General features: G+C 33.1%; 1 protein-coding gene across 1 annotated transcript; it reads left to right on the top strand.

Moving 5' to 3' along the window:
* The first annotated feature begins 9196 nt into the window (after positions 1 to 9196).
* LOC148931115 (G-type lectin S-receptor-like serine/threonine-protein kinase B120) lies at positions 9197 to 12571 on the top strand. Its single transcript, XM_089068271.1, has 7 exons — positions 9197 to 10476; positions 10567 to 10680; positions 10982 to 11172; positions 11282 to 11492; positions 11577 to 11814; positions 11889 to 12036; positions 12146 to 12571. The coding sequence occupies exons 1-7, from the start codon at positions 9237 to 9239 to the stop codon at positions 12443 to 12445; spliced, it is 2442 nt and encodes an 813-aa protein (XP_088924397.1). The 5' UTR covers positions 9197 to 9236; the 3' UTR covers positions 12446 to 12571.
* The last annotated feature ends 223 nt before the right edge of the window (positions 12572 to 12794 follow it).

The raw sequence follows: 12794 nt of genomic DNA, 5'->3' as shown, positions 1-12794 counted from the left end.
GTTTCGAAGGGATTGTACTTTTTTGCATCATGTATATATGGACAATTCGCACTTAGGAAGTCAATTTTTATTGCAAAATTGGTGTTTTATTTGGGGTCGACAAGGGGGGCCCGCCTGTCTTTTGCTCATCACTGGGATTGCACCTTGTACTATACAGATGTTCAAATTACTAATATAGATATAAGTGTACAAAATTTGACTATTTAATTGAGCTTAATTGATTAAAATGAGTTACTCTTGAATATGTATAGTGTAAAATTTCCACATAAGTGGGAGTTCTTAAAATGGAATTAAATGTTTGTGTGTATTATCATATGTATACATGTGGTAGTTAGGATATACTACATCCGTCCATTAAAATTTGTCTCATTTTTTCATTTCCGTCCGTCACCCAAAATTTATCTCATTTCACTTTTACGATTTTTGGTATGGACCTCATATTCCACTAACTCATTCATATTCACATTTTATTATAAAAATAATATATAAAAGTAGGATCCACAATCCACTAACCTTTTCAACTCACTTTCTATTAGTATTTCTTAAAACTCGTGCCGAATTAAAGTGGGATAAATTTTGATGGACGGAGGTAGTAGTACTTACAAGGAAAACGCCAAATCTACTAAGATTTTTTTTCTTTTTTTTTTTTACCCTAATCTACTAAGATTATCTTCATTAATAATGCCCATCAACATGCAACGCTTCTCCCTTTTGATTTACAACCACATACACCATCTACATCTTCCTTCACAACTTAACTTACATTTTTTGAGCTCTTCTTATTTTTACTTGCGTATTGATCATTACCCAACAAATTGCAAACAATATTTTCTTGTGCAAGAAGTCCTTTGGATGTAGGAATTTGGCTTAAATTTGAAGAAATATAGTGTTACGAGAATACCCTAAATTGAGAAAGAAAATGGTAAGGCGCAAATTTTGGGAGGCAAGATAATTTGATATTGGGGATAATTTTGGAAAAAGAGTTGGTACTATTTCATTTATGGCCAATTCTTGAAATAGGTCGATCCAGCAATTAGCTTCTGAAAATGGGTCAAAATTTTGTTTTTGCTTTCGAAAGTATGCGCGACATACATTGGAAAATATAATGCACAACATATTATGCCTATCCATGCGCATTAAATATCGAGTATTATTTCCTCCATCCCAAAAAAGATGACCTCTTCCTTGATCAGTATGTGATTTTATGCAATTTTATTTTGTGTGTTAAATGAAGAAAGTAAAGTAAGAGAGATGGAATAAAACAGAGATAAAATATTTTTATTTTTAGTTTTGGATATTTTGGTTATGACAAACTAAAAATAAAAGTGTAAGGCGGAGGGAGTTTTAATTAAGAGCAAAATATATCTAATACTAGTGCATCAGATTCTATCTACTAGATTAGTTAATCAGGTGGCAATCCGATATCCTCCATTTACAAAATTTAGTTGTGTGTTGATAATGTGGCTTGTGTAATTTAATTAACACAAAACACATTAGTTTTATGATAAAAACATATATACACTCCTATTACAATTATACTAATTTAAGTTTGGTGGAGTATAGTTATTTAGTTTGAAGAAAATATTTAAGAAGACAAAGTAGTGGAATAACTAAAAAAGTAGGAGATTTAGTTTGATCGGCGAGTTTCACAATAAGAAGATTAAAAAAGATATCAGAAAAATAAATCAAAACAAATCCTATTATTCTATGAAAATAATTACTCCAATAACGAAAACACTCCACTAAACTATATCTTCTAGATTCATGATAGAGTGAAATAAATATCACACTATTTATATTTGTTTACACATTTTGAGCATGCGTAACTTATTTAGTTCTATATTCTCAAAATGTGTAATACCTGTTTTAGTAGAAAAAAAAGTGATCCATTTTCAAAAGTTACAAGTTGGATCCAGGATGAACTCAAATTTGTGAAAATAACATTTAAAATACAGAGTACCTTTTTTCTTTTAATTTTTTTCTTTTTTAAATATTTATAAATTTTAATTTTTTGACATAATTAATAAAGAGCTGAATTTGTAGAATTTGTGTAAAAACTACTTTGATGAAGCGTCGCATATGATGGCACGATAGCATGAAACTTTTCACGTAATCACATCGTCTCACCTATTAATTAATTAACATAGGTGAATCTAAAGAGATTAGAGATGACGTCTCGATTATTTCTTACTAGTTAAGTAATTGGTTCTAAAGATCATGTAGTATGGAATCTTGATTTGCGGTTTCATAGGACTTTTTCTTTTGATACTTAGGCTAGGGTTTTCTTCAATAAATATTTAATTGCATTGAGCTTTCAATTTTTGTAGTTCTTTTACTTTGTTCATAATTGAATCATATGGATATGTGGAGCAAAACTAATTTCATTTCCAAATTTAAAAAAAAGAAAAGAAAAGCATTCTGGTTGATTATTTATTATATGACGATTCGAAATCAATTCTGAATTTCACTATACATCAAAAGTCTCATTTATATTAAAATATACACAGAGAAGTATAAACACACACACTTGAAAATCAAATTCATACTAAATATACACACAAGAAATTAAAGTGCATAGGGATGTAAAAAGCGATTGGATTAGAGTATAGGGAAGTAAAATATACTCCGCTTGCAAAATCAATTTCATACACATCATACACACATGCATGGGAGTGCATAGGGAAGTAAAAAGTAGTAATTGGATTAGTTACACATTCTGTTTTGACATATGGGTCTAGTTAAAAATACTATTCTACCTTCAAAAATACCAATTGAAAATTCATATTTTCTTTAAAAGAAAAGAAGTTACAAACAAGACAAAATTTCTAACGCTTAGAAAGTTAGGAGTACTAGTTTCAATGTCCGAAACTTTGTTTCAGCCAATAATTGCAACTTTATGGTTTCATGTGTATATTTGAATGATTAGACTACTCTTGTGAGTTATGCTACATATCATTTCTCTTATTGGTTTGAACTACTCTTTCCATCCCATATCCCATAGTAATAAAGTCTTTCATTTTCTGTAATTATTTTAAAATGATAATAAATAGTTAAAATTAATAAAGAGTAAAGTAAGCAAGAAAATAATTCTTTTTTTAACTTCATTTTTTCTCTAATTTAACTATTTATATCATTTTCTCAAAATGAATGCAGAAAATGAAATGACTCTACTATTGTGAAACAGAGGGGGTACATATCAACAGGTGAGAGTTTTTGTTGACTGAGCAATACATATTTCATTAATCCTTCTGTCATGTCGCAAGTGGTCAACTTTTTTTCGGCATGAAATTTAAGAAAACACTAATATTTATTGAGTTAAGTGGAGAAAAAAGTAAATACTATAAAAAGAATAAAGTAGGAGAAATACAAAGAGAATAAAATAAGAGAGTAATGAGTTTTTATTTGTTAAAAGAAGAAAATCAATGACTTAAATGAGATAATCCAAAATAAAAAAGTTAATCACTAAAATGAGATATATAGAGGGAGTATAATTCGTTGGTGAAACGACATGATTATAGACCACTCACTCTATGAAACGACATTTTACTACTGAGATTTTCATCTTCAGGTGTTTATTTGTCTCCTGTCAGTGTTGGTTTCAATTTCTGATTTTGCTGAAAATTAATGTCTGCTGTAGGAATAATGCACCACAACAAAACTTTCAGATTCTATAACCTTTGCCATCACTTTTGTAGAAAAAACAAAAACAAATAATAGATGTTAAAAAATACAAAACAAATATCGATTGGCTAGTCGTGATCAATGAATTAGTAAAGGGAGTTTCTATAAGGATTTATCTTTAGATTTTCCCAATTTTTTAAAACTTTTGGCTCATATGCAAAAATAGATATGGGAATTTAAAAGTTACTGAATACTACAATAATACTCTCTCCATCCCTATGTAGTTGAGTGGTTTTTTTTGGCACTTGATTTGAAAAAATGTATTCCATTCATCTCAACATTAGCCAGTCACTTTTCTTTTTGGGATATCTCACACGAGTGAGTCATTTCTCTTTTAAACAAAAAGTCATAGTATTTTTTAGTACTTTATTTACTCATCTACTTTATTCGTTTCTCTCCTCTACTTTTCTCTTGTCGTATTTTACTCTCTCCACTTTAATTATTTAAATATCAATTTTTTAAATCTTGTGTCTAAAAGAAGTGGTTCACTTATGGCAGGACAAAGAGTACTAGTTAAATTGGAGAGAGAGTAAAGTAAAAGAGATAGTAATATATAGAAGACTTTTCTCTAAATTACTCTCTCTCCACTTTAACTATTCATTACTACTATCGATTTTAAAAAACGAGTGTCCAAAAGAAATGTTTGTACTACAGATAGACGGATGGAATATTATATAGGTATGAGATAGAATGTTGGGAACAATTTTTCAATATCATGCAAAATGTTCAAATTCAAACTTTTTATAGTGAGTTAAAAGTTCAAACATAACAAGTAAGATTTTAAACAAACAACAAACTTTAGCAAGTGCATTACTTGCAAAACACAAAAACGGTTAAAAATAAAATACTCCCTCTGTTTCATAAAAATATATGAACTTTCTAATTTCATCCGTCCTACAAAAATATGTGAATTCCATTTTGCAAAAATTATAATATCAATTTAATAATATAGGTCTCACTATCTATTAATACAACTTTAACTACCATTCTCCTCCTATTTCTTACTTTACTATACGTCTATACCATTCTCCTTCTCTCTCTTTACCAATCTTGTCTTAATTCTCGTGCTATATCCATTTGCCCATGTTTTTATCGGACTGAGGGAGTAATAACCAGCAGAAGCTAAAGAACCTGTATGCGAGTAGCAAGAAAGTGAAATAAACGTACCAATATACAGTGTCTCAATGCATCACTTCGTTTTTGAATTATATGATCCCCTCCAATTCCTAGTATGACTCATGAAGTAATTAATTACTGGTCTCATTTCAAGCACCAACCTCTATGTCAATTACTAATACGCGAAACCAAACTTTTTCTCTCCATATTTTAGTGGATTGTAGCTTTTCAAATGTTGTTTTATTGAACATAGAAATCTACAACTTTTATCGAATTTTCTGAATGGAGAATCCAACCGATTTAGGAATCACGTCTTACAGTGATACTGATACATTAGTACTATTAAACACTTGCTTTGGATAAAGTTTCTGTTTTGCTTTGTTCATAATATTAACATGTAATCAAGCAAAGATAAATGCTGAGACTGATTAGGAAATAGGAATGAGATGCAACTAAAAGTAATTCAGGTTAATCAGTTGTCATAGTTTATGTTACTTAAACTGGTAACCTTGTATAAAATCGCAAAATTATTGGTGATTTACTTTATAATAATGGCTATGTAAAACCCCTCATGGCTAAAATCAAATTTAATGGAATTGAATGAAAACTGCTACTGTAAAGTTTTGAAGTAAAAATATAAAAATCACAGCTAGCCCTCAATGTTTTCAGTCTACGTACATTACTGATGTTACTAGAAATCAGAATATGATGCATAATAATGACAAAATCATATACTTACAAAACTATCAAAAAGTTTATAATGACATGAAATACACATTGAAACGATATTTTACAGCACTTAATTTCAGCCATGATTAATGAATTAGGCAAAAACGGTGTAATGTGCATTAATCCATACACCCGAAGTTTAGGAGCAAATTGAATTTACAGTTTCAAAATCTATCATTTTCAAATAAATGGAATTGAACGAAACAACTTTAACTTCCATTATTCTCATTGCTTTTGTTTCTTTAATTTGATTCTTTAGAAGATATGCCAAAGGGGTGTGCCCAATAATGTGAAACATAAATACAAATAGGCACTATTGTCTTATAATTCAGTTTGAAGTACACATATATATGTATGGGTCCATAATGTTGTCTTGACCGGAGGCAACCTTTAATTTAAATTCGATTGCCAAATTATTCATTTATTTAACCAATTACACATACATCTTAACTTTATTATAATGCATGCTACATCACATTTCATTTTCATTTTGATATACTAGTATAGGTTAACTTGGCATCTATGTACTCCTATAAAATATAGGAATGATTTATCTCTCATGTAATATAGAAGTAGAGTTTGAGTGTTGATTAAATAATCATGAAATGTTAAACATTTTTTATATTATAATAAAACTACCTAAACATGCTTTCTTCATAGCACCAAAGCCTTATGTAAAGCATCGAAAATAAAAATTAAAGACCCACAAAATCTAATATAAATTGAAGAGGCATAAAGATTATGGAACCTTTGGAAAAAAGCAAAGTGATGAGTTTAAGCTTTATTCCAACGTTTGGAATGTTCAATGTTGTAAGCAAATAAGAGTGACAAGAAATGAAAAAGCGATTACGAAAAGCCATTTGGCGATCATCAATCGAACTGTAAAGTAAAGTATGGGTCTACTAAGTAGAGAATCACAGATCTCAATCTCAATCAATCCCAAATTCGATCTTTCCCTATTCCCAATGATTCATTGCTTTTATTATATCCTTCCTACTTTCCAACCCCCTGATTTTAGCAAATTATTTTTCTTATTCAGTAAAATGTTGCATTAATCAAACCGAATTTCAATGATCAAAATGTTTGATAAAGTACGATTTGTTTGAATGTTTTTATGTATCATTTTAATATACTTAACAAAATTTCATATTAGTACTAGTAGTACTATTGTTTTACTTTATCTCATGACTTATAAATAAAAAAAATACATTTATATATTAGGATTAGTAGAATGTGCCATAGATAAGTATCAAGATAAGTTAGATTATTTATATTGCTCGAGTTATAAATAAAATACCTCTTTCAAATTTTCAATTGATTAGCAATCAACTTTTCTACATATTCCTGCGATCAATAAAAAACTTCCTTCTTTATTTTTTAAGTATCTTCTTTATTTTTCAGTCTGGATGCTAATTTACAACCAGCATAGTTTTATCTAAACTACACCAATATTTAGGGAAAAAAAACAATTTAAATATATTAATTATGATTTGATTCTACTCCGATCTACACTAATATTAGCCAATCCAAGCCCGAACCCCAGTCCATCCGAGTGGGCTGGGCTGAATTTAACAAGACTAAATTAAATCTTACTAGGTTTTGTTTTAAACAGAAGCCCGTATTAGGCCCAACCAAATTTGAATTATTATAAAATCTGATATATAAGTCTAAATATTTTGTTAAATTTACAAGGAAAATGGACGAATAAACTTTTGACATGGCTTACTACAAAACATTATAAACCTGATAGTAACATTCACCTGCATGAAGACCTTTTTACATAGCCTTTTAAACTTCTAATGGTAAGGACAGAAGAAGTGATGAGGCAAGTATTTTAATCATGGGTCCAAATTATTAGTACTATTTAATTTGTTAATTGTTTTCAGTGTTAACGATATGGAAAAAAATTCAAACACGAGTAATAGAAAGTTGCATGTAAAAGATGGATATTGAGATAAATAATTAGAGGTCAGATAGAAACTAGAGATACAATGACAACATTGACATTGAAATAATTAAAATTAGATTTTTTATAATAAATAGCATAGTATTGAAATTGATATTACTATTATTATATTATTTATTTATGTTATTAATGAATTATTTTCTCTCTTAGATTTTTAATAACAAAGAGCATATTGTTAAAATTGATTTTAAATAATATTATATGACACATTTACATGTTTATGAGACTAAAGAAATAATTTATATACGTAAATTACGGAGAACATTCTTTATGATTACAAAATATAATTATTTATACAAAATTATTATCTACAGCTAGAGAAAATAAACAAAATTAAATGTCAGAAAATCCAAACAGAGCATAAATAGGAGTAAAATTTAAGGAATAGAAAAAGAAACTCGAGCATAAATGAAATTTACTGAGCTGCGATTCGAACTCAAAACCAATAAGTTGATAGTCCACTATATAAACCAACTGCACTATAGCATCATATTTTATTTATATATTGCTTACATTATGTATATAGGCAAAATACAAATGGGTGAGGGGCCCAAGCTCCGCCAGTGGATAGAAGGTTATATTTATCCAAGAGCTCAAGAACATAAATGATGATCATGACACGAGCACAGATGAAGAAAACCGAGTCCAATAGATCCTCGATGACGACGACAATTAGAGGCGTAATTTAAGGTAAGAAACGTACATGGATGTTTGCTGAGTGAGGGTTTCATAATTGTAAGAAAAAGAACAAGTCTAGCTAGTGGGTGACTTGGGTGTATAATGGACCATTTATTTTCCTCTAACTAAAAAAGTTCAAGCTCAATATCCATATTTTGTTTATTAATTTTCAAAAATCTGAATATATCTTGATTTTGTTTCAAAGGCGGTAGGTGCGAAGCTCGGCATTTTGTTTAATTTAAATTAATGTTGGATTAAACTTCTGAGGTCAGCATATAATAGAGTCGAGCTTGAACATAATTTTTTTGAAGCGAATTTTATACGGAGTTATAATAATTTTCTTTTGGAGTCCACTCCCGTCATTCTCAATTTCAAGTTGCCGACTCAACTTGACTTTAGCATCTTTCTAATTAAACAATTACAATAGTGTGTGTGAGTTAGAAATGTTAATGCATTCATTTATTGATTTACCACTTGCCACGGCATCACATATTTCATTGGAAAGAAGGCGAATAAGATATTTATGAAGCTCCGTCATTTATAAATCAATCTTTGAAAATGTGGGATGGATCGGAGTTTGACTATCTTCCATGATCTATTAGACAATTTGCCTTTTACTCCCTTCGTCCCACATTATATGTCATAGTTTTCCATTTTGGTTCGTCCCATATTAATTGTCTCACTTCATTTTTACATCTTTTGGTAGTAGACCTCATATTCCACTAACTTATTTTTATTTATATTTTATTATTAAACTAGTATCAACAATTGCTAAAATTTTCAACCTATTTTCTATTTCATTTTTTAAAACTCATGTCAGTCAAAGTGGGACACATATTAAGGGACGAGGGAGTATAAAACATGCATAAGAAATCTGGTTGAAGAAGGAATTGTGAAGTCTTGGGTCCAATTTCCTGGAAATTAATGAAGTATGGACTTAATTGTATTGCATCTAGATAACTATACTTTTCTCTGGAAATTTATTTTAAATAAGTCATTCTAAAGATGCATTGTTGTTTATATGGAGTAGTACTAAATTTGTTTGTACAAAATAAATCTTGCAGCCATGTATGGGAAGCTACTAATCATAATTTTGGTGGTGGTGTTGTTGCTCAAGGCTGGAAGATCCATTGGAGAAGGAGACACCCTCTCAAAAGGAGAATCTCTTACAGGAACCCAGACTTTAACCTCAAATAATGGAATGTTCGAGCTGGGAATCTTCGAAATATCCGCAAAGAGATTCTACCTCAGCATTCGGTCTGAACAGGTTCCAGTTTGGGTTGCAAACAGAGAGAAACCGTTGCCCGACGCTGCCGCTTCAGACCTCCAAATAGCTGCCAACGGGACTCTTCAACTCTCCAACGGCGGCGACGTCGTTTGGACCACTTCCTCATCCATGTCCTCGCCAGCTGAGAGTGCGGCCTTGGTGCTCCAAAACGACGGGAATCTGATGCTGCGTGAGGGGGCGACCCCGCTTTGGCAGAGCTTCGATCATCCGACTCATACTTGGCTGCCTGGGGCTACGCTTGGACCCGGGCAGCGTCTGGTTTCGTGGACGAGCGAGGACGATCCTTCGCCCGGGATGTTCTCAGCGGAGATATCTGTTGAGTCCACGTTGGTGTTGAGGAACGGAACGGTGGCGTACTGGGAGAGCGGAAGCCTCGGGTCTGGTGAAGTAATCGGGTTGGAGTATGAATCGATCTTCTTCAGTTTCGATAAACAGGGTAGTTATTGGAGGCTTGGAAACCCCCTGATCACTGTGCAATCGTCTGACAACAATACCGGTTCGGTTTTCTCGATGCTGGAGATGAATCATACAGAGGCCAGATTGAGGAGGCTGACGCGGCGGTCATCGGGTGGATGGATTTCGGCGCTCCCGCCTGCGGGCCGTATATGCGGAGCGTATGAGATACGCAGCAGTAGCATGTGGGGTTCTTGGGAGTGCACGTGCATGCACGGCTTCAAGCGGTCGAGCCGGGGCTGTGAAAGGAATACAACTCTGCCTAATGAATGTGGGGCGGCCAGAGGAGAGGGAGAGAGAGAGAAGGAGGGTTTTATGGAGATAAGGGATATGATGCAGTGGCCTACTCAGCCAAAGCTACAACCAAAGCCAAGTGATGCTAAAGCGTGTGGGATGTCCTGCTTATTGAACTGCTCCTGCAATGCTTATGCGTTTGATCAGATCAAAAAATGCATGGTGTGGGAAGGAGATTTGTATAGTATGATGACGGACCAGACCTCTGCCTCAGGAAACGGAGGAAAACTGTACCTTAAACTTGCCTCTTCTGATCTTCCCAAGGAAAAAAGTATTACTCCTTTACTCTCTTAATTTTCCCTCTTACTCTCTTCTATTGTGTCTCTTTAATATGGAGAAAGTGGTGCATTTACGTATGCAGGTAAAAGCAAGATATTGACGGTCATCATTGCAGTTGGGGTTCCTGTTTTGGTGCTTCTATCTGGCGGATTTCTGGGCTTCTTTTACAATAGGAGGAGGACCAAACACAACAATGGTTAGGCCTTACAATTAAACCATCATCGTCATTATATATAACCAATGTGTTTTCTTCTCATTCAGTAATTATACGACAAACAATTATATTGCTCAAGATCAAAATTTATAGATCGGGAATAAGATATTATACTATGTCAATTTGTCTTTTCAATACAATAGTGTAGGTACTTAGATCAATCTACTCAAACCCTAGTTTACAACCAAAACAACCAACAGCTAATACATCAAGAGTTGTTTGATGGCCCAAACTTGTGATTCACTTTTTTTTTTTTTTTTTTTTTTTTTTCTGGTTCACACAGGAAACAAGGAAACAGGGGAAGATCTTTTGTCGTACGATTTCGACTCAACTAATAATGGAAAGTTTTTGAGGACAAGAAGTAACATGGAAGTTGATCTGCCCATGTTCAGTTACTCAAGTGTTTCTGCTGCAACAAACAACTTCTCACCACAAAATAAGCTCGGAGAGGGAGGCTTCGGACCAGTTTACAAGGTACACAATATACTCCATGCTTGACTTGATGCAAATCTTAATATATGCAATGTTCATCATCATATACTAGTTTAAAACTGTAATATATATAGTTGTATGTTTTGGACAGGGAGGATTACAGAATGGGCAGGAAATAGCCGTGAAGAGGCTTTCCCAAAAGTCTGGACAAGGTTTTGAAGAATTCAGAAATGAAATCTTATTGATTGCAAAACTGCAGCACCGGAATCTTGTTCGCCTCTTAGGTTGCTGCATTGACACTGTTGAGAGCATTCTCATCTATGAATACATGCCTAATAAGAGTCTAGACATGTTCCTTTTCGGTTCGTACCTACTTAACTTAACCAACAATTCATCATATTCTTTTCCAAGTTCCGTATATAGATGAGCAGCATAACCTGGATCAGGATCAAATAAGCAAGAAACACTAGACTGGAAAACACGTACCCGCATTGTTGAGGGGATTGCTCAAGGGCTTCTCTACCTCCATGAATACTCAAGGGTGCGCATAATCCACAGAGATCTCAAGGCGAGCAACATTCTTCTTGACGATGAGATGAACCCCAAGATATCAGACTTTGGGCTGGCGCGTATCTTTGGAGGCACTGATTCGCGGGGCTACACCAACAGAGTTGTTGGAACATTGTAAGTCTAAGTCTATATGGTCTGATCAAAGATTTTCAATCTCATTTAGCTGATCCAAAGTTGTTCCATTTTAGTGGCTACATATCCCCGGAGTATGCATTGGAAGGCCTCTTCTCCACAAAGTCTGATGTGTACAGTTTTGGGGTTTTGGTTCTTGAGATTATAAGTGGCAGGAAGAACACTGGCTTCTACAAAACTGACTCCCTCCATCTTCTTGGGCATGTAAGAAACAACATATATAGCAGTAGTACATTTCCTAGTTTGTTTTTAACACACTACACCTTCCACTGTGTGAGAAATAAAAAAATGTGTTTGGAATGTGTTGTTGCAGGCATGGGATCTGTGGATTTCAGGCAGGGGTGTGGAACTGGTGGATGGTAAGGTGGGATCTGCGGCGGCTTTGACGGTGTTGAGGTACATAAATGTGGGACTATTGTGTGTGCAAGAAAATCCCAATGACAGACCAAACATGTCTAGTGTGGTGTCCATGCTTAGCAGTGAGATTGCAACTCTTCCACCACCTAAGAAGCCTGCCTTTTCAACTACAAATTTGCTCAGTTCATATTCATCACAGCCCAAGAGTTACCCTTCTGAACATCACTTAACTATTTCAGAGATTGTGCCCAGATGAGATGATGATGATGATATTGCCATTGGTAGCATTATTGCTCAGCTACTGTTTCTCTATCTAGTAGTACTATTCAATTATAAGTATTTGGTTTAAATTTCTGTTCTATATATGTTTTCAGTGTCCCTATATTCATGGAGAAAAACATATGTAAGCTTACCAAATTAATTTTAAGTTTGTTAAACAGTTATAGAAAAGATTCTATGCCACTTGTATTAATGAAATTTAATGCACACATGTGAATGAACGAGACAAAATGAACGCCACCTAAGAAAAAGGGAAACGGATCATCAAACAATTACTCAAAATTCAAACAGTCAAACTCCAACATTCAATTCGAATGCCTTGTTCT

The sequence above is a fragment of the Salvia hispanica genome, chromosome 3, assembly GCF_029641045.1.
Source record: "Salvia hispanica isolate PSC_SH4W2 chromosome 3, Shi_PSC_v1, whole genome shotgun sequence".
NCBI classification, from domain to species: domain Eukaryota; kingdom Viridiplantae; phylum Streptophyta; class Magnoliopsida; order Lamiales; family Lamiaceae; genus Salvia; species Salvia hispanica.
The sequence above is the reverse complement of the archived record's forward strand: the minus strand, read 5'-3'. Positions and strand labels throughout refer to the sequence as shown.